General features: G+C 38.9%; 1 protein-coding gene across 1 annotated transcript in view; it reads left to right on the top strand.

Annotated features, from left to right (window-relative positions):
• Positions 1–1,230: 1,230 nt before the first annotated feature.
• The window catches only part of MBD2 (methyl-CpG binding domain protein 2), a 91,523-nt gene continuing 69,549 nt past the window's right edge, over positions 1,231–23,204 (top strand). Inside the window, exons 1-4 of the mRNA XM_024756809.1 lie at positions 1,231–1,308; positions 14,582–14,765; positions 16,038–16,143; positions 19,544–19,826. Coding sequence (XP_024612577.1) covers positions 1,231–1,308; positions 14,582–14,765; positions 16,038–16,143; positions 19,544–19,826 — 651 coding nt within the window. The remainder of the gene's footprint in view (positions 1,309–14,581; positions 14,766–16,037; positions 16,144–19,543; positions 19,827–23,204) is intronic.

The raw sequence follows: 23,204 nt of genomic DNA, 5'->3' as shown, positions 1-23,204 counted from the left end.
CACTAGAATATTTATGCTCATTGAGTGGAATATTGGGCTGAATTGCCTAGACAATTATAAACTGGGGGATTATCCCCCTCTTTCCATGTTTTCTCTTTCATGTCAAGTGCATGTAATTGAATTTGAATAAGTATAATGTAGATATCATGTGACTTCATTGTAATCCAATGGAGGAAGTACATACGCAGGAACTTTGCTAAACAGGTAATGATGGAATTCATTCTCTGAGATTACTATAAAAGTGATAATCAGTAAAAAGAAGTCCTTTCAGCAGTTCAGCAATGATGCCCTGTTTTATTATTACCATTCATTAATCACCTACCACATGCTTGACCATTCGTCTACCTCTAGTCTAATACATAACTCAGCAAGGAAATGTCCCTATTTTACAGATGAGGAAATGGAGGCTCAGAAAAACTCCTTAACTGGCCCAATCTAGGTTTGAAATTCAAGTTGAGCGTCTCCAAATGACTAATATTTATATTGGTTGAACTTCCCTGCAGCAAATTCCACCCTTAGTGAATTGTGTCATAGTGAGATTTCGGTATACAAGTCTTTTGACATATTTGAAATACCCTGTTAATTTTAAAAGGAAATGTGATATTTCATTTGAAAATTGGTCATATATAATTAGATTTTCTTAAAAATATAGAAATATATAAGAAATTCAAGGTCTTCTAGTTATTAAGTTATTAGGTTCCATTAATAACAGAATGTATCAAGCTAATAAATTATATTTAAGTACATTAACTTAACTATACCAAGATCCTAAATACCAAGATCCACATATAGTACATTAAGCGTGTTTTTTAAAAGCCAGAAAAAGTATCAGTGATCTAAAAGAAGTAACTCAATGTTTACTTTAAAAAGTCTACTTTGGCCCTTCATTTCCTGTTCAGAACTATAGTGAAAAATTTATGGGTAATCTCCTTGGTGCAAAGTAAACTTTTCAAAGCAGAGATAAATAACCAACCTTACTTTAATCGCATTGAGATTTCTACTAAAAAAGTTAATTATGTAGCTTGGACACGGGAAAAATTATTCCAATGAGCTTCTATTCTAGAATACCGATTGTAACTGGATTGGTAGCAAAGATCATTTACCTGATAAAGAGGGAAAGAAAACTTTGTGGCTGTTGTTGTTTTCACCTTACAATTAAGAGTGGCATAATTAGATACTGTACTTTACAACCCTGTTATAAGATACAGGTTTAAACATATCCCTTACGTCATGAAGCCGACAAGTTTCATTCCGGTGCCCCAGCAGCCCTTCTCAGTGAAGTTGAAATGCATTAAAGGTTCTGAGCAGGTAATGTTCTGCTCAAACTCTTGAATAAAGCTAGAACACCAAAGTTCCTCATTTCAATTCCAAAACTACAGTATCACCTAGGTAATCATTGTTTCCTAAACTTTCCTGATCACAAGAATCAGCTAGGTACCAGTTTAAAATACCGTTTCCTAGACACGCCATCTAGCAACTTCAATTTAATAGATTGGGGTGGGGCCTGAGGATCAGAAATTTAGACAAACGTTACAGGTGACCAGGCATACTTGAGACACAAACTTTTAAAAATAAAATAAAGCATTTGTTGCTCTTACTGGATGCTATTAGAGTACTGGAAAGAATAGGAACTTTGCTATAAGTCAAATTACAGTTTTCCTCATTTATGAATTTTCTAATCTCTCCTTCAATGTCTGCTTTTAAAAAAATAATAATATCTATCTCTCAAATTTATTGTATTAAATATGAAGGATCTAGGCTTTTGCTACACAAACTGTGGTCTGGGGACCAGAAGCTAGTAGTCACTGAGAATTTGTTAAAAATGCAGAATCTCAGGCCCTGCCCCAGACCTGCTGAATCTGAATATGTTTGCGAAGAAGATGCTCTGGGTGATTCGTACACGCATTAAAGTTGGCCAAGCACTGACCTCATCACCAAGTAAGGGTTCAGGAAACGCTAGATTCTTTCCTTCTCATTATATTCGTTGTACCAATAATTCAACTCAGCTGGGGTTCAGTGATTGTCACCACCAGTGCTTACTGTTGGTTTAAGCCCAACAGGTACACTTTCAGCTCCTACACAGTGGAAAGGCATTCAAAAATAAACAAGTACATGGGCTGGACATCGGACTACTGCAAAAGGTAACTGAGGATTTCAGTTTCAGGCCTCTACTCTCACACACTGCTGCACACAAAGCCTACAGCACATTTTCCAGTCTTTAGGGATTATTTCAGAGCTTCTCAGGTATGCTTCACTGATAGTTTCTTACACAGCTTTCACCACTATTTAGCAATTGTTGGTAGCAGGAGAAGTCAACTGGTCACTGTTTGAATAAAAACTGAGGGAAGGTTTCATAAAAAGGATTGGGGGTTTCCTTTTTTTTCCCCTTTTACTTCCAGAGTTTATCCTTGAACTATGCAGAGTCAGAAGAGGAGAATTAGGTACAGCTTGTCTTACTGCATCAAAGACATTTTCAGTAATTGCCTGCAGTTAAGGTGTAGAGCACGTGTTAGTACATGACAAATGAAAATGAGGACTATATTTTAAACTTTGGGGGTGCACTCAGGGAACAATGGAAAAGGCTGGCTGCTGCAATGAATATTCTAGCTGAAATGCTTTTATTAAAACAGAAAAAAAATTTAGTTTAATGGTTAAAAATAAATGAATAGGATAATTCTCAGATTTATAGATATTCTGGCCACACACACAAAAAAGGCTTTTTCAATGCCTCATGTGTCTTAAAAAGTGTGCTCTCCGGGCTTCCCTGGTGGCGCAGTGGTTGAGAGTCCGCCTGCCAATGCAGGGGACACGGGTTCGTGCCCCGGTCCGGGAAGATCCCACATGCCGTGAAGAGGCTGGGCCCGTGAGCCATGGCCGCTGAGCCTGTGCGTCCGGAGCCTATGCTCCGCAACGGGAGAGGCCACAACAGTGAGAGGCCCGCGTACCGCAAAAAATAAAAAAAAGTGTGCTCTCCAACAGAACATATTGGTATCTGGTCTTTGTAAGTGTTCTGTCACTGATGTGTTCATTATAAAAATATTTTTTGTACATTCTCGCAGAAAGTAGTAAGGTGGGTTCTCACCTATTATTACTAAATTCTTGGGGAAAGATTTGTATACTGAAAAACTGGAACACCCCATTGGGTATGCCTGGAATACCACCTGGTAGGTCTTTGAATTCACTGCCAATTCTTTGCACTATTGTGGAGGGCAAGCCTATCTCTTCTTCCCCATTTCAATGAGACAGATTCAGCAGTGGAAATGAGACATGCCTTGAAACTAAGAAAGTAAAGAAGGGAGAACCATCTCTCACTGAACCCATTGGATCATCAAAGAATTTGGTCTTTAAGAAAAGGACCTACATTCACAAAAGAAACCATTCTTCATGCTATGGGTTGAATTGTTTTGCCCCCAAATTCATATGTTGAAGTCTAAACCCCCAGTACCTCAGATGTGGCCTTATTTGGAGAGTAGGTTTTTACAGAAGTGATCAAGTCAAAATGAGGCCACTAGAGTGGACCTTAGCCCAATATGACTGGTGTCCTTACAAGAAGAGGGAATTTGGGCACAGACACTTGTAGAAAAATACTAGGTGAAGAGGCATAGGAGAAAACAGGCAACCACAAGTCAAGGAGAAAGGCCTAGAACAGATCATTCCCTCACAGAAGGAACTAACCCTGCTGACACTTTGATTTTGGGCTTCCAACTTTAAGAACGTGAGACATTACATTTCTGTTGTGTAAGCCACCCAGTTTGTGATGCTTTGTTACAGCAACCCTGGCAAACTAATATACTTCATGAGTCATTGGGAAGAGAAAAGAGCAGTGGATTTGTGTCTATCAGGATTAGGGCAACTAAATTGTCTATTATGCGTTTATAGTATCAGAAAAACAAGTCTACCAATCTGATGATTTTTTTTCCAATGCTAACCTTGGTTTTCTTTTAGCTTAATAGTAACTACTGTGTATACATTACAGTTATATTGCCACGGTTCAGGAATGCTTTCACTTTTATTACTCCATTGTCATTACCAAGTACTTTCTCCTTCATTAGCTCAGTTGATCTTCAGGGAAACCTTGAGCAAGACAGGAGTTTAGCATATCCCTCTCAAGAATGGGGCCATGTACCAGGACATAAACATCGCTAACACCTTCTGTCTATAACCTTTGCCTATCTCCCATATCCTTATGGAACTGGGTGGAGTTTTATTCCACCCACAGGAAAAATTGTATCAGAGAGCAACAGAAAGCAGAAAGTTTTCTGGTTCGATTTACATCCATACATTTTTTTTCTGAACTATTTGGGAGTAGGGTCCATACGTCATTCTCTTTACCGCTTAGTTTTTCAGTGTGCATTTCCTAAATCCTATCACATTTTGGCATATGATTTTGCAGTCACAAACATTTTTTTATTGCAGTCTAAACAAGTTTACATCCTTTCCTAGTCTTGGTTCATTCCAGCATGATACATACTGTGATTTTCGTGTGCCATTGTTTTTCAAATATTTTTAGTCTATGTGTTCTCCTACTTTACCTAGCTAAGCTGTGAGAATTTCCCAGTTCCTTGTGTTTCCTTATGACTTTGTTCCCCTACCGCCTGTACCTTATCTCTACATTTCTGGTAAGGAGTGGCCATACTGAATCATAACGTTGCTCTACATTGCAGCCTCAAACTTACCCACCCAGAGCCCAGCTGTTATCTTTCAATCCCTCATAATTACTCCATATTCATATCACAGTAAAGCACTGCTCATTTTGTTACTTTTATTTCTGTTACTTACTTTGAGTTTAGTGTGGTTTAAGTAGCTCAAGGGCGTATCACCAGGAGAAGAAATTCATGCACACAATTAATGATTCCAAACAGTCATGCTTTCTCTTGCATCTTTTGGTGGCCTACACAGGCATTTGCTGGAGTCAAAAGACCAGAGTTCTTGTTCCAGTTCTGCCATTTATCAGATAGGTAATCTTTGCCAATCACCTAATTTCCCACAATCTTCGTTATCACAGTTAAAATGTTACCCACCTTCTCTATCTGTTCTGCAAAGACCAGCCTTATCAAATTTAATGATTCTTTTGAGGATGAAATGATATGTATGTGAAAGGGCTATATGAGAAATGCCAGGGTATTTAAAAACAGTATATATTCAAATATTCTGAATTGGAAAGGATCATAGAGACTAAAATGACTGGGTCATTTTACAGACGAGGAAATGAACGATCAGAAAGATTAAATAACTTGTTCACAGTCATTGAGCTGTTTGGCAGAGCCAGGCTTCTTAATTCCTAAACCAGTGGTTTTTAATCTCAGCGAACTATCTTCCTAGACAGAGTCTACCTCTCAGGTTGCTCAAGCTTATGCTTTGAGGTTGTAAAGAACACCATCCCAAGTGCTAAAAAATTGTAAAGCGCTAATTGTGCAGAATATTGAAAAAAATACAAGTTTAGAAAGAGGGAGACAATTTAAAGAAAATGCACAAGGGTTATAGGTGACAGAATTCTTTTTTAACATCTTTATTGGGGTATAATTGCTTTACAATGGTGTGCTAGTTTCTGCTTTATAACAAAGTGAATCAGTTATACATATACATATGTTCCCATATCTCTTCCCTCTTGCGTCTCCCTCCCTCCCACAATCCCTATCCCACCCCTCCAGGTAGTCACAAAGCACCGAGCCGATATCCCTGTGCCATGCGGCTGCTTCCCCCCAGCTATCTACCTTACGTTTGTTAGTGTATATATGTCCATGCCTCTCTCTCGCCCTGTCACAGCTCACCCTTCCCCCTCCCCATATCCTCAAGTCTGTTCTCCAGTAGGTCTGTGTCTTTATTCCTGTCTTACCCCTAGGTTCTTCATGACGTTTTTTTTTCTTAAATTCCATATATATGTGTTAGCATACGGTATTTGTCTTTCTCTTTCTGACTTACTTCACTCTGTATGACAGACTCTAGGTCTATCCACCTCATTACAAATAGCTCAATTTCATTTCTTTTTATGGCTGAGTAATATTCCATTGTATATATGCACCACATCTTCTTTATCCATTCATCCAATGATGGGCACTTAGGTTGTTTCCATCTCTGGGCTATTGTAAATAGAGCTGCAATGAACATTGTGGTACATGACTCTTTTTGAATTTTGGTAGGTGACAGAATTTTATCTGGCATTATTTGAAGTATCTGTTAAGAAATCATTCTTGCTCACTGAGGTTCAGGCTTTGTAAAAGCATCAACATATAGGATCTATGTAAAGCGTGAACAGATTAGCCCTCAGTTCAAGGTCAATAAATGTCCAATATGAGCTGTCAATAATCCTCATTTGTCAACTGATTTTATTACAAGCATGCAAACACAGTATAACAGGTTAACAGTGGCATATTCTGCCTAAAGCTCAATTCAATATTGTTCTAAAAATTGAGACACACTCATTGAAGAGGCTACTAGCATACTTTTTAGACAAAACAGGCGACAGATTTGTTTGTTGATACTGCTGAGTGTTGGAAGAATATACTCCTGGACATTGGGTTGAATCCATTCTGTGTCTGTTCAAACAGAATCCCACTGATAGAATTTTTAATAAGGTATAAAGGGAGACAAAGTTTGAAGCTCACAAATCTAGGAAGATTTTTGAACTGTTTTGATAGCAAAAGTCTTCACTGTGTACCCTATTTAAATCAAAGTTTTTATTCCAGTGAAATATATGAAGAGTTATTCCTAGGTTTCAAGAGAAAAGGCTGCAGTCTGCAAAGTTCAGAGCAATTATCTTAGGATGTTAGAGCTGAAAAAGGCCTCCAAAGTTTCTGTCAGGGCTTGGGCTTCTAAAATCTCACACATCAGAGTTATTCTACCGTTCTCAGCGAAGGTTTGAATGCTAAGACCCAAGATTTTACACATATTTTTACAGATAGCACATTTATAATAAGATTGAAAATCACTGAGTTCTCAAATAGCGTCATCCAGATTGTGCCTCTGACTTACTAATCGTGGAAGTTGAAACCTGAGGATAACGTCAGTTGTAGGTTGTTATTGATCTGTTTTTTGAGATCTAGAGGGAAATTTCAATAAATAATAGAATTTGAAAGCCCATGATTTTCAACCAGGTCATTTAAGTCTTCTTTTTTTAACTTAATAACTCCCTCCCCTCCCCCAATATAAAAGCAATATGGCAATCCTTTATCAATTATGGAGGTTAAATTCCTAAAGAGTACTGTGGTTGGCAAAACCACTGTGGTTATGATCCTAAACACAAAAAATATACAGTGTGAGGAGAAAAATGCACATCATAAAAATATGATACGTGTTTTTAACTCAGTAAATAAAAGCAGAAGGCATCTGCTTTAGAAAGAAACCAGATTTGTTGGCATTAAATATTTCCTCCAGTAAGTCACCCTTTTCCTGAGTTGCCTTTATCCATTATTCAGGAAAAATTGCTGAGGTAGATATACAAGTTAACAGCATGTTATCAGATTATAACTATTTAATGTTTTCGAATCACCCCTCTCTACCTTAAAATTTACTGTTGTTTTCTTTTCTTATGCTTTCCTTTGTTTTTTGCAAGTCTCAGCAAATGCTTGGGTAACACCCAGACTTTTTACAAGGTATCTCAATATTCAAGTACTAGGGGAGAGAAGAGGGAGTCTGGTTTTGAAGGCATGTCAGAGCGGGTGGGGCAAAAAACAGAGCTGGCCATGAACCTCTGAACTGGGCCATACTTCCACGAAGGGAACAGAATGGAACCACACATTCACATAAGCCAGTGCAAGGTCTTTTTTTGAATCTCAAAGGCCATAGCTCAAATTCCCTCCAGATTCTGCTAACTCAAACACAGCCCCAAGGAGATGGAAGACATTTTGATTCAAAATTTTATTAGCAGTAAAACTAGGTTTGAAGTAAAAAGCTTTTTTCTGAGGCCCCTCCCCTACCTCCCATATTGCCCTACCCACCATGAATTGAAGATAAACCACCAAATATGAACAGCCGCGCTGATTTTTCCACCCAGGAACAGGGTAAGAAGCTGGTTCTCAGAGAACAGAGGCCTGTCAGGGCCTGCAGGAGGCTAAACACACCTGCCAACTTACTGATTAGAACTTGGAAGCACAGTGAACCCACAATGCCTCGGGGGAGGCGGTCCAGGAAGGATTCTAAAGGCTGAGCCTACCTGGCTTTAGGATTGTCAGGCTCTCCCCACTAATTAAATAAATAACTGTTCTTGCCTTGGGGAAGACAAAAGAGAGGATGAAGAGAGTAAAAGAGAGAAGGAAAGTAAATACACCGCCTCTGGGAGAGCAGAGCAGAAGTCGTCTTCATTATTAAAATGTTAAGAGCAAATCTTTAACAAACCACCCCCATATACACATCTGCAATAGTGTGAAAAATAGATCACTGCTATTATTTTGGATGGGACTCCATCTTTGTTATCTGTATTTTGTTTTAGCAGGTAGTACAGATTTCAAAGTCTAAGTATGCACACAACTCAGTTCAGAGACAGCTATTCAAGATTTAGAGTAAGGAGATATGTCACCGTCTATAGAGTCCAAAGAATCTACCCTGAGCATGGGAGAGAGCAACGAGAGCTTAATTGTTTTTCAATTTGCCTCTCGTTTTAAATAGAAAATTCTAAGTCTAAGGGTAAATATGAGTTATTTAAAACATATCCCCTAGATTTCTACTGGCAATATCTCATTTACTAATTGATAGTTAGAGAAAATATTCTGTTTAAGTTGACATTCTCTCCCTAGAAGGATAACCATAGAAACAAAAACACACACACAAAAAACCTTTCTTCCGCTCTACATTGATTGCAAGGAGGCTTTCAACAGCCCCTGCACTAATTCTAGTGCTCATGTCTCCAATACTAATATCTACCACAAGGTATGTGAAATAAAGAGGGCACCAAATTGTAACAAGCAGCACATGCCCTGGCAGGAAAGATCTAACTATAGAGATAGGGGCCATCCAACATACTAGGTGGTCAGAGTGAGCAGTCCAGAACAGATTCTTATTATACAGAGAGGAAAGTATAAGTCCCCTCAAGTTTGGTAGAGATCAAAGTGGTTAGCTTATCATTTTCTGAGCCAAAATGTTCAACCTGAGGAAATGGATCATTTGAATGCCAAATCTTTCCCAGACACACTAAAAAACACATTGGACAACCCAGTAAGAAAATGGGCAAAAGATCTGAACACTTCACACAAAAAGATCCTTAACATCATTAGTCATTGGGGAAATGTAACTTAAGACCACTACACACCCATTAGAAAGACTAATCTTCTAAAAACTGTACCAAGTGTGGATGAGGCTGTAGAGCGACTAGAACTCTCATATATTTTTCATGGGAATGCAAAATGGTGCAGTGACTTTGGAAAGCAATGTAGCAGTTTCTTAAAAAGTTAAACATAACACCTACCACATGCCAATTCCGTTCCTAGCTATATACCCTAGAAAAATTAAAACATATGCCCACATAAAGACTTGTACGTGAAAGTTCATATCAGGTTTATTTGTAATAGTCCAAAATTGGAAACAACCCAAATGTCCATCAATATTGAATGCATATCAGAATGGCCATCATCAAAAAATCTACCAACAATAAATGCTGGAGAGGGTGTGGAGAAAAGGGAACCCTCTTGCATTGTTGGTGGGAATGTAAATTGATACAGCCACTATGGAGAACAGTATGGAGGTTCCTTAAAAAACTAAAAATAGAACTACCACACAACCCAGCAATCCCACTACTGGGCATATACCCTGAGAAAACCATAATTCGAAAAGAGTCATGTACCAAAATGTTCATTGCAGCTCTATTTACAATAGCCAGGACATGGAAGCAACCTAGGTGTCCATTGACAGATGAATGGATAAAGAAGATGTGGCACATATATACAATGGAATATTACTCATCCATAAAAAGAAATGAAATTGAGTTATTTGTAGTGAAGGATGGATCTAGAGTCTGTTATCCAGAGTGAAGTAAGTCAGAAAAAGAGAAACAAATACTGTATGTTAACACATATATATGGAATCTAGAAAAAAAATGGTTCTGAAGAACCTAGGGGCAGGACAGGAATAAAGACGCAAACATAGAGAATGGACTTGAGGACACAGGGAGGGGGAAGGGTAAGCTGGGACGAAGTGAGAGAGTGGCATGGACATATATACACTACCAAATGTAAAATAGATATCTAGTGGGAAGCAGCCGCAGAGCACAGGGAGATCAGCTCGGTGCTTTGTGACCACCTAGAGGGGTGAGATAGGGACGGTGGGAGGGAGACGCAAGAGGGAGGAGATATATGTATACGTATAGCTGATTCACTTTGTTATAAAGCAGAAACTAACACACCATTGTAAAGCAATTATACTCCAATAAAGATATTAAAATATATATATATCCCCTAAACAATAAAAAAATAGAATAAAAATTAAAAAAAGAAAAAAGTATTGATGGATAAACAAATGTGGTATATCCGTACACTCAGCAATAAAGAGGAATGGACAGTTGATGTTCACCACAAGGATGCTTGCGAAAATGAGTTAGCTGAGTGAAAGAAGCCAGGCAAAAGGAGAAGACATAGTGGATGATACCATTTAATTTCAGAAAATGTTAATTAATCTGTGATAACAGAAAGCAGAGTACTGGTTCTCTGGGGGAGGGGGTGGAGGCAGGGAAGGATTACAAAGAGGCAAAGGAAACTTTTGAAGCTGATGGAAGGGTTCATTATGTTGACTGTGGTGTGCATATGTTAAGATGGATCATATTGTACTCTCCAGATGTGTGTGGTTTGGTACATTTCAGCTGTACCTGAATAAGATTCAGGGGGAAATCCCCTGAGAAACCTAACACTTTAGGACATTTAGATTTAGCTCTTTCCTGACCCCAGTCCAGGAGAGGAAGTTTTTGTCCCATAGGAGGCACAGACCAAGGAATACACTGTGTTTGGAAAATTGTATTATGGGTTTTAGGCAGCCTACAGTTAACTAAAACTTCAGCTGACAGTTGAAAGAACTGACCTTGTCTGGCAAAATGTGACTAGTCAGATCTTAGTGGTAGGAGACTTACTTATTCAGATTTAAGGCTTACTCAGCGACAAAAGAAAGGCTATTGTATATCTCTGCAGCAGAGAATGAACGGGGTCTTGATCAGGTTCAACAAACCTTAGCTAGAGGAGGTGATGTCAGTAGTCCTGTAATCAGACTGGGTGGATATACAAATGATCAAATTATATAAAAGCTCCATTTGTCCTATTCAAGAAAGAATTGAATTAAATTATTAACTTGATTAAGCTCCTGAATTTCCTAGATTCATCTGCTAGCTGAAGATCCAGTCTTCCCAATACTATCTTGTTCAAACTCTTCTGTGGCTTTCAAATCTTTTTAAAGCAATAGACTCCTTAATCAAGCAAAACCTCACTCAGAACACCCACCTCAATCACTGCCCCTGCTGTAGATAAAAGCAGAAACTTATGACCATAAGTCATGTTTATTTTATAAGATTACATTTTAAAATCCTTATTGATGAGTATAATGTAACTAGAGAATAAAACACAGGCTTGGATGATCGTTGCTGATTTATCTACCTCAGCATCCATTTCTATATCTTGTTGGGATTGCCGAGTTTTCAGAAATTCCAGATTCATACAGATAAGGAATTTCAAGTGGTATTTTGTTATCAGCGCTCCTGGAAAACTCTTCAATTAAACTGTTCCAGAAGCTTAAGAGGATGTTAATAAAGGTTTGTCCCTGAGTGGAATTCCCAATAATACCTAACAACTGATTTCATTCCTTACCAAAAAAAAAGAAAAGGCAGGCAAAAAGCACAAAAGATTTACAATAAGTGTTAAAATCGCTTAACAGGAAAGGATCACAACCCCAGGGGCTGTGCATTTACTCTCATTGCACAACTTCATGCTAAGCACACATAAAGCAGACGTACCCGAGCCTCGCCTGATATTTCAGAAGGTGCACACAGGCTGTAACAGTGTCTTTACTTGTACAGTTTTATGTGTTCAGACAGGCAAAAACAAATTAAGATTGAGAAAAGAAAAGCCTGAGTCAGAACCGAGTGACAAACTCAGTCGCCAGTAAAGCAGGGCAAGAGGCTCAAGCATCTAATTTGGATGGCAAAGGTGAAGAGGTTTTGCAAGGTGTAATTAATGTGCCTCATTAGTCTACACTGAGCTGATCAAAAGGGAGATTATCCTTGTAGCCTGACTTAACCAGGTGAACCCTTTCAAAGAGGGTCCTGAGATCAGAAGCAGAAGCCAGAGACCCTTTTGTGGGTCCTGAAGAAATAGGCCACTGTGAGTACTATGGCTACAAGGAATGAATACTGCCAACAAGCACGTGGGCTTGAAAGAAGACTAGGCTTCGGATTGAGACCCTGGCCCCAGTCAACGCCTGGAATATTCTCAAAATCAGAGGACCTGGAAAACCATGCCCAGACTCCTGATCCGTGGAAACTGTGTGATAGTAAATATGTGTTGTTTTAAAAGGCGAAATTTGTGGTAATTTGTTATCCTGCAATAGAAAAATGAATACAGATGCTTTATTCCCAGGCAAATAAATCCTGTGAGCACTTCAGGGCTGTCATTCAGTGTTAAAAATTCTTTAAGCTCAGAGATATAGCTGAGAGTGATTTCAGATTAGCTCAGAAAATTCAGCTCAGCTAAAGAGAAAACGCTATAAAGAATCACTCAAAATTATATCGTAAGAACCTGAGAAAGATAGTAAGCAACAGGCTAGGCTCTATGCAAACATAAGTTAAGGCAACAACTTGAAATGGCCTCCAAGGCGTTCAAAGTTGATTTATAAGATATTCTAGTGTGTTTTACCATGATTAAAACTTTTTTAGCCTATATACTAAAATACATACAAATTACAAAAGTAAAAAATGTAACCTTACAGGGGAGGAGCTTGCTAGACACCACCATCAGGTGATCAAAGTTAACATGACCAGTAATGGGCCAAATAGAAATCCTGTGTCTGCTGATAGGATGTAATGAGAACACAGCATCGCTTCTGTGGTGTTCCTGCCAAAGTTGCACATTACCTGCATTTAATCCCAAGGAAACATCAGACAAACCCAAACTGAACGACATTCTACAAAATAACCAACCTGTAATCTCCAAAAGCTTCAAGGTCGTGAAAATCAATGAAAGACTGAAGAATTGTTCCACAATTGAAGGAGACTAAAAAGACATGAAAACCAAATGCACTGTTATGATTCTGGACAAGATTCTTTTGCTATAAAGAATATTGTTAGGACAATTGGCAGAACTTGAATGGGGTCTGAGGATCACAATATATATAAATGTTAATTTCGATTGATTGAATGGTTTTACTGCTATTGTTTTGGAGGAGAATGTCCTTGTTTGTAAGAATTACACATTAAAGTATTTGGGGTTATAAGACATCACGTTCACAATTTAGTTTCAAACGGGCAGGAAAAAGATGTTCTTTAAATTTTTTTGTAAGTTTGAGATTGTTTTAAAATAAAAGGTACACAGGTCTTCCCTGGTGGCGCAGTGGTTGAGAGTCCGCCTGCCGATGCAGGGGACACGGGTTCGGGCCCTGGTCCGGAAAGATCCCACATGCTGCGGAGCGGCTGGGCCCGTGAGCCATGGCCGCCGAGCCTGCGCGTCCGGAGCCTGTGCTCCACAACGGGAGAGGCCACAACAGTGAGAGGCCCGCGGACCGCAAAAAAAAAAAAAAAAAAAAAAAAAGGTACACAAAAAACGACATACTTGGACATTTAAGAAATGATGCATCTGGGCAACCCCTAAAGTACTTCTCAGGGAGCACTGTTTTTAAAAGGCTTTGGTTTATTTTTTCCAAATATAACACCATGTTAAATAAAACTACCTCTCATCTATATGGCAACCATATACTTTTCTATTTATTTTAAAAACTGCATAATTTATCATTTTTCTCTTTTGTGGTTTCACTAATTGTTTAATTTTTTTTCCCTTTGTGATTAGGTCATGATTTGTATAATCATAGACTTTGAAAAATTTGCAGGAGATGTTTGCTAAAATAAGTACAAATTTCTCTTCTCATATTTTCAAGCATCCACTAATTCTCCATTTCTCTCCAAAATGTAATTTAGTTTGGGATTTTTTTTCCTTATGCATCCTCCAGTGCTATTTATTTTTTAGAATCAGTTAATTACAGTACTCTATAAGTTGTAGGGGCTAATAGCAAATCCACCATGGATGTTCAAATGTTATTTTAGTGTAAACAATAAAAGGTATACAACTGGAAAACCATTTCTTTCTGACTTAAGTTTCGATACTAAAAGAAATCAATTTATAACCCTATCTTCTTTTTATTGTTAACTAAGTAGTTGTGGCACACGGGCTCAGTAGTTGTGGCTTGTGGGCTCTAGAGCGCAGGCTCAGAAGTTGTGGCGCACGGGCTTAGTTGCTCCGTGGCATGTGGGATCTTCCCAGACCAGGGCTCAAACCTGTGTCCCCTGCATTGGTAGGTGGATTCTTAACCACTGTGCCACCAGGGAAGTCCCTCCAAGAGCTTTCTACTATAATTTTCTGCATAGGTATCAGCATAGATAAATGGTCCTCTTTTTTTTCCCTAGAAATTTGCCTCATATAACCTTTGTCCTTTTCGCCCAAATATTGCTCCCTGGGCCTACTGCACATCTCTTAGGAGCTCTTTTCCCCATCACCCTGGGCATTCCTTTGCCTCTCTCCGGTGTTATTGGAATCACCCTTTCCTGGATGCCCCCATCTTCCTCAATCATGTTTCACCCCCATGTTTTGGTAAAGAACATCTTTTAGCAGCCTCCTGTGAAAGACCCCTTAGAAGGTTCACTTTTGAGACCTACCTTGCAGTTCTGAAATTGATTGTTGATGGAGTGTAAAATTCTAGTTTAAAAAATAACTTTTTAAAAAAAATTGAAGGCATTGTTTCTTTGCCTTGTAACTTTAAGTGTTGTTGAGAAGTTCAGTGGTATTCTTACTGCCAGCTCTTTGTATGTGAATTCTCCAGAGTTCAATGGTGTTGTTACTGCCAGTGCTTCGTATGTGAATTTTTTTCTCTCTGGAAGTTCAGGATCTCTCCTTTAACTATGATGTTCTGAAATCTCATGATGCTATATCTAGGGGAGAATTTGTCTTTTTCTTCATTATGCTGGGGCCTCAGTGGGCCTATCAATCTGGAGGAATTTAAGGAATATCAATAGTCCTTAAATTTTTTTTTGATAATTTACTCCTCTTTGCTTTTTCTATTCTTTATTTCTGATACTTTTATTGGTCAGATATTGGAATTCCTAGGTTTTTTTCAATCTTTTTTCTGGGGGATTTTCTTAATTTTCTAATACTTCTATTGATTTTTAAATTTTGCTATCTTAGTTACATTTCTAAGAGCTCTTTCTTATTCTCTGATTGTTTCTTTTTAATATCATCTTGTTCATCCTGAAACATCTTCTGAATATGTTAATCTCTGAGTATATTAATTAGAATTTTTTAAAGTTTATTCAGTTCTTCTCATTGCTCTGTTTTTTCCAAAATTATTTTTTTCTACTGTTTTTTTTTTTGTTTGTTTTTTTGTTTTGTGTTTTGCGGTACGTGGGCCTCTCACTGTTGTGGCCTCTCCTATTGCGGAGCACAGGCTCCAGACGCGCAAGCTCAGCGGCCATGGCTCACGGGCCCAGCCGCTCTGCGGCATGTGGGATCTTCCCGGACCGGGGCACGAACCCGTGTCCCCTGCATCGGCAGGCGGACTCTCAACCACTGTGCCACCAGGGAAGCCCCCTCTCTGGCATTTTGATGCCTGTCCAGCCCATTTGTTCTTGATTGTTCTTGGCCAGGTTATAAAGACTAAAATTAAAAACCAGGCCCCTGGGGGGTGGAGGGAGAGCCCCTATATAGTCTAGTCCTAACCAGGCAGGTTAGTCTATTAAATTTTGGGGTTCGGTGTCAAGCCCATTCAGCTGTCACACTGTGCTCTGTCCTCTAGCCAAGCTTTTCTCAGTGAGAAAGGAGTTATTTTGGACATCATCTTTCTTGTTCCTTTTCTTATTTCTTTATTAGATTCACTACTCAAGAGTGATAGAGAGGTTCCAGGCTTTGGGCCTTTCACGGCCTCACCAGAAGCCAATGAGTGTGATTCCCTTTTCACCTGGAAAACTGTTATCCGGTATCTATAGTGGGATGATCTTAGCATTGCTGCCTAAGCCATGTCGGCATCAGAGGACAGGGGTCAGCTCCTGTGGCTAAATCTGGTGAGTAGGTGACATTGCCAAGGGAGAGCATGTAGAATGAGAAGACAAGTCACCTAAAGAAGGACCTCGAAGAATACCGTTATCTAAGGAACTATTCAAGAAAGAAGCTATACCACAGGCAAGTGGAAAGTGATAGAATGAAAACAGAAGAGTATGATGTTTCATAAGTCAAGGAAGGAAAGAATTTCAAGAAGTAGGAGGTCACCAGAGACGAATATCAATTTCTCAGAAATCTCTTTGCTTAGGAAGAAAGGATATGACTAGGAGACTGCAAATTAGGGCCCTTTTCCTTAACCTTGAGAAATACACATATTTCTTTTACAAGGAAAAAATTCTTGAGGACCCTCCCCTCCCTGTGTTGAGTTAAATTATTGTTCTGATGTTACTTAAATATGTAAAAATATGAAACTTGTTTTAACCTCATTATGCTTCCTATATAATTAAAAATGAACAAATTTATAAGTTAAATATAAGTAAAATTATCAAATTAACTCAGTTTACTATTGTGGAGGATTCCCAAACCCTCCAAAGTCCGTTCCCCCTCCCTGAAGCCAAATTACTGACTTCAAGTGAACACGCCACCGATTGCCACTAGTCAGATCGTTTGGGTTTTGGCCTATGAACGCCACTGTATTCGTCAAGTAACAAGCTTTCCCACCGCTTTTCTCTCGTTGAAAGAGAGCAAAACTTTTTATTCGTTGTGGCCTGAAGTTATTTGGCTTTCATATGGCACAACCTCATCGTTCACATATTAAGTTGGCAACTGTCCCTCCCTTTGTCATTAGTCAATGTCATTCAAAACAGCACTGTTACCAACTAGATGAATCTTGGGCAGTGAGATAAGGTGGCGTGACTCAGACACCAGGTGTTTATTCTTACGTTAGGGATTTTTTTTTTTAAACAAAAGACTCTCTTGAAATGGAATTTTCAGCTGTAGAAAACACTGACTAGGCTCTCCCTCCCCATACTTATTACTCTACTCAGGGCTCAGATGACAGTTGCAATGAAATGATCAAGTTCAAAGACAACTTGAACTCCAGATACTCTCTGGAGCTGGACCTGTCATTGTGTGAAGCAAGGGGATAAAAATTAGAGCCGAAGTAGTGGGGATCTCTTGGAATGCTTTTCCTTCTATCAGAGTATGAAAGGGAGGCCTTTCTTGGTTTGCTACTGTTAGGGGCAAAGCCTACCATCCATTCTCCTTTGCTTTCTCTCTTCCCTTCTCCCTGACTCTCTCCCTTACCCTTTGCAATCTCTTACCCAGCGATCTTAAGCTTGGGAGCTGCCCAATTTCCAGCAAGATACACACACTTCACTGAAGGTAGGAACCGTATCTCAGTAAAGAATGCTTTCTACTTCAGTTATCCAAAAACCCAAAAGTGGTTTAATCCAAACGTGGCCTAGTTTCTCAAATAACACAAAGGTCTGGTGATAAAGAGTTTGCAAGATTTGGTTCAGCTGCTCAATAAGGCCATTCAGGCTTCATCCTCTGGCTCCACTGTTCTTAGGATGTCTGCTGTCTATCTTTCTGTTCTTTGCTTCACAGCTGCAAGTGGCTGTCAAGGCTTCAGAAATCATGTCCATGTTTAAGGCAGGGACAAAGGGACGAGGGTAGTGCCAATCATGTTTTTGTTTTGCTTTAATAGAGAAGTAAAGACTTTCTCAGAACCACTGCCAGTTCTTCTCTGTTCTCATTTAAACTACACTGGGATAGCTAGCACTTAGATTTTTTAGTCTTTATAATAGAAGCAGGCAAGGGAGATTGGTAGTGGGTGTTGCATTAGATCAACTAATGTGTCTGCCACAGATGGTGACAGACAGCTGCTGGATCACTGCTGTTCCCACCTTCCATCTCAGAGGACAGACTTCCAGGCTGTGTAGAAGAATATGTGACATTAATAATAGATGCTTGGAGATAAGCAATATGAGGACTCAAGATTGTCTGTACAATTGTGATTAACTTGTTGGGGACTCGAGGTAGTTGAAAGGTTGGGATATAAAATCTGAAAGTATTTCAGAATGGAATCAAAAGGCCAAATCATGTGCTTGCTCTTAGTTTTTATAAGCTATGCTAAAAAGTACCACAGATTAGGGGTAAGGCAGAAATTAGCAACTCAAAAACAAACAAACAAACAAAAAACACTCTGAGAACTTTGTAAAAGATTCCAAAATAAACAAAAAGACATTGAAATATATGTGTGCATATAACTTCAGACTATTAGGAGGAGTCAAGTTATTCGAAGTCAAAGAGGAGAAACAAATGCAGATAAATATACCAATTCAGGAATGGTTGTTTAGAAGTAGACTCTTATTTTCTGATTCTTTTATGATATATATTCCTCAAAATTTTTGAGGAACCGATGAATAGTTACTTTCAATTCATGTAGGAGCGACTATCCTAAAAAAATCTTATAACTGTTTTATAATTAAACATGTTTGTAAAATAAATTTAAGCCTCATTTTTAATTAAGTCAAATTTATTGTTAAATAACTCTTGGGACATGGAAACCTACTCATATTTTCTAAGATAAGAACAGCTGTTAATACTCTGATTTCACATAATCCACGTGATTATATATTTCCATTGAGAATAAAATATGCTACCCATTATTTTGAGAGCGCACAATTTTTACAAAATGCATTAATTTGATTTATTCATCAAGTATCTAATAACCTCTCCCATGTTCCAGGCAAGCCCAGTCATAGGTACTGGGATGCAATGGTGAACATGAAGAATGGCCTTCTAGGCTGGTAGGGGAAGAAAGACAAATAACAAATTACAATAAAGTACAATAAATGGATGGGGGAAATACTTAAGGACAGTGTGGCATCCAGCACACAACCCAGGGGGGTGCAGGAGAGGAGGGTTAGCGGAGGTCAGAAAAGGCTCCTTGGGGGAAGTGATGTCTAAGGTGAGACCTAAGGGATAAATAGGAATTAGCCAAAGACAGGTGCTGGGGTGGGAGTGGGGGTAGAAGCAAAGGAGCTTTTTCCACTCTGAAGTAGGAACAGGTTCAAGGGTGAGAAAACCAGAGACAACGGGACAGTTTGAAAGCAGCTAAGCAGACAAGGCTCTAAACTTGGGAGTCAGGAGGATTGGGGTCTATCCCTAGCTCTGCTACATCTGAGACATACGTGAGACATTGGGAAAGCCACTTAACAGCATGAAATCTCCTGGCAAGATGCGTTTTCTGATTGATTCAGTTACTACTCCTCTACTTCTTGTGAACAGCAGCCATTGTCAGCCCTTACTTCTCTGGATCACGTGTCCCAGCATTCTGGTGGGTTTTTGTTTTTTGTTTTTGTCTGTCTCAGGTTTATTTGTACAAATAGCACAGGAGGACACCAGGGGTCACACCGGTCCTTCTGTCCTCACATTGGCGGAATTCATCAAGACATTCTGTCCTCACAAAGGCCTCTACTCTGGAGCCTTTGTGAGGGCCTGGGCATCTTTGGGAGCCTAAGCCTGAGCTGGAGCCGGAGCTGGAGCCACAGCTGCAGTTGGCTTGGCCTTGGTTTGAGCCTTGGCCTGGGACTTTGGCCGGCAGAGCCTGAGACCCTTGGCGATGTGGGCACAAGCACGTTTCCCGAGGTTGGGGTGAGCAATGTAGGCAAGTCGCCTGAGGTTTGCGGCTGCCACCCTTTAGGAACTTGGGCTTGAGCATTCTGGTGTTTTGTAGCCAGAATTAAGTTAAAAAACTCACTGTTTGGCGTGTTAAGTGGTATCTTAGGACTCTGAAACCTAAATGTGGTTTTCTTTCTACTCCTAGTACTGTGTTTTCTATTTTTTAGGATGTTAAATCCAATAAGCATCTCTCCACCCCTTAATCCTGAACATTTAATACCAGCCACTTACCTATGGCTAATGTAACAACCAGCAGAAAATTTTAAATAATACCAGACACTATCTTCTGAAATAATTTCCCTTGGTACAAAACTTACCTTTCCTTGTTTTCTCTTGCCTTTCAGGTAATTAACTCTTCTCTTTTTAGTTTGAACTATGCAGTGTAAGATTCCTCTGGAGTCATTCCAAGCAGCAGGTTAAAAAAAAAAAAAAAAGCAAAAAAACCTTTATTTATACTGCATATACTTGAAAGTATCATTTGGTTTCTTGACATGCCATGCCAGCAGCATTTTGTTTTAGTTGGGAATTAGGTGAACGGTAGTTGGGCCAACTCAGTGAATCATAAAACCTGCTAATTAGAGCTGGAAAATGGTTTTTGGCTCTGCCCTCACTCTTATTTAATGTCTTGATGAATTCTGACCATACTGCTTGGACTCTGTTAAGAGAGGGAAAGTTATACCCCTGTTATCACTTGATGCAAATATGCTCATTAGAAACAAGAAGAATTTCCAACATTTAAATCCTTCATTTACTTAGTATCTTATCACACTCGAAAATTCAAATGCAGGTTATGTATTTGTTAATTAATATACAGATCTCAAAACCAGCCACTACTTCACGTTCTTTTAAGTTTCATTCCCTGAATTTGTTCTATTTTTCTTAATAAAAATCCAAACTAACACCTATTTTTCTTGAAAGCTGCATTTTCTGTAGTGGCTTAAACTCAGTTTTTCCTGGAAATAACAAAGCGAAAATATTTTAAAGAATAGGTAGTCTTCCAGGGGTGACAGTTGGTGTTTCAGCACCTGCTTTTACACCTGGGAGTAAGAGATCAGAAGTGGTTAAATCTCTGTTTGCTTAATGGGCCAGATTTCATACATAGTTCTCTCTTGTTGTCTTTCACTTTTTCCATTAGGTGAAGCCAGCAAGACCTTTTCCACTGTAAGAGAGATAAAATTGAAAAGTTTGGTCACAGCTGTCCTGCTTGAGAAAAACAATGTTGCTATTCTTCAAGGAGTGATACAAAATGCACTTTCCCAGAATTAGAAAAGGGTTATTATTTGTCCAGTATTTTAAGGGAAACAAAAGGACCTATCTCTTAGGTATTTAGCATCTATCCTCAATACTTTTAGGTGTCAATCTAATCCCTGTGAGAATTTAATGTTTACTTAATTACACTATTTTCTTCTTTTAGTGGGAGAATAAATGTTTTTTGTTTGTTTGTTTTTATACTTTGGTTTATGGTATCACAACAGAAAAATTCAAATGTGACCAGAAAAGCTTTTGAAATGCTCTAAATGAGATTTTAACAGAGGGAACATTCCACTATGTCTAGTGGGATTTAGCATATAGAATCTGTTAATAGAAGTCAAAGTAATTACCTTAAAATGATAGTGATTTATTCTTTTAAACATGCTTTTATATCCATTACATCATTTGATCTATAGCCTTGTCAGACACAGCATGGAAAGGTAAAAATTTCCAAAAGTACATCTTTTCCCATCTCTTATCTCAACTACCATTTCTACTGAGATTGTTGCTCACATTTATCCTTTTGTTTTTAATTAGGTGTGAATATCAAAGCCCTTCCTCTTACAGAGGTTGTTTTTTTTTCTGTTTTTCTTTTGCTTTTTGTGTTTTTTTTGGCGAACTGCGTGGCTTGTGGGATCTTAGCTCCCGGACCTGGGATTGAACCTGGGCCCCCAGCAGTGGACGCATGGAGTCCTAACCTCTGGACCAGCAGGGAATTCCCTGTTATCCAAACTTTGATCTCATAATTCTCTTTTACTCCTTCACCTGAGCCTTAAACGTAGGTGTTCCTTAAGATTCAGTTCTTGGTTCCTCTTTCTTTTTTTAATTATTATTTTAAAGATTTTAATTAATTAATTAATTGATTATTTTACCATGCATACTCTTCCTTGGCAATCTTATTGCAGGGTTTCCTTCAATGGTCACTTTCACAAGATGACTTCTAAATGCATGTCTGCAGCACTGACCTCTCTCCTGAGAACTTGACTTTCCAACTCTTTGCTAGACTCATTTCTAGACAGATTTCATGGAGGAAGCTATAGCTTAGCGTATCTCAACTCAAGGACATTAAAAGAAGTCTAAGATCAAGCTCAGAGATTGACAAGTTTGTGTGTTTGAGCTGGTGTTTGAATATGCTGCAAAGGCAAATCAAATAAATTTAGATTTTCCATTATTGTATATTAATCAATATTTTCTATCCATTAAACTTGGCCCTCAACTGTTAGGTCCTACGTATGCAAAAACTGAAGATAATTGAACACTATTTTCAGTATTCCAAACATTTCATAATATATCATCTTAAATTTCAAAAGGTTAAAAAAAGATATAGAAACTGTGCTCCTCCGAAATGGAAATCAGTTTTCTTAGTCAATGTGGTATTATTCTTTAAAAATCACTCCTGAACAATGAGTTGGCAGGTCCAAGTGAATTCCATCCAGATTCCTAAAGGCTGGTGACAATGGGTTAAACTGGTCTTTCAACATAAAGGTGTATTTACCAAGTCAAAGGCCATTGATATTTGTCAAAGGTCATTAGACAAGGAAGTATAAATTAAGAAAAGATCCTGAGAAATTTGGTAAATTCTAGGTGGATTCAGGAATTCTGGTCATTTTATGGGGAATTTAGCGGTAAAACCTGTAGAACTGGAGGGAACTTTCCAAGTTGTCACTTACCTTCCTGTAGCCTTACAAAGTTCTAAGAGAATAATCAATCCAGGGTCCTAAGGCCCGGAAGCCAGACTCTGGAGTATAGTGATACTCCTCTATGGGGACACTTCGACTCAATCCACCAATCTGAGCTCCCTGGCAAGCTACGATGTCGAGGCACGAAAGGGGGTATCTTCTATTCCTTTAAATGAATATTCTCATATTTATATAGTAAACATAAAATATGAGATACATTTTGTTTGCTCCTCTTTAATTGGGAAGCAAACGGAGGTAAAATCATACAGTGAGAGAGGTTAACCCAGTTTGAAACAAATAAACCGCAGTCCTGACATTTCTCTACAAGTGACTCTGGGCCCAAACCGCCCGCCTCGTGGGGGTGGGGGCCGGAAGGGCGCGGCCGGGGGCGGAGCGGGTGGGGCTGGGGGCGTGTCCTCGA

Source organism: Neophocaena asiaeorientalis, unplaced genomic scaffold (assembly GCF_003031525.2).
Source record: "Neophocaena asiaeorientalis asiaeorientalis breed wild unplaced genomic scaffold, Neophocaena_asiaeorientalis_V1.1 scaffold133, whole genome shotgun sequence".
NCBI classification, from domain to species: Eukaryota; Metazoa; Chordata; class Mammalia; order Artiodactyla; family Phocoenidae; genus Neophocaena; species Neophocaena asiaeorientalis.
The sequence above is the reverse complement of the archived record's forward strand: the minus strand, read 5'-3'. Positions and strand labels throughout refer to the sequence as shown.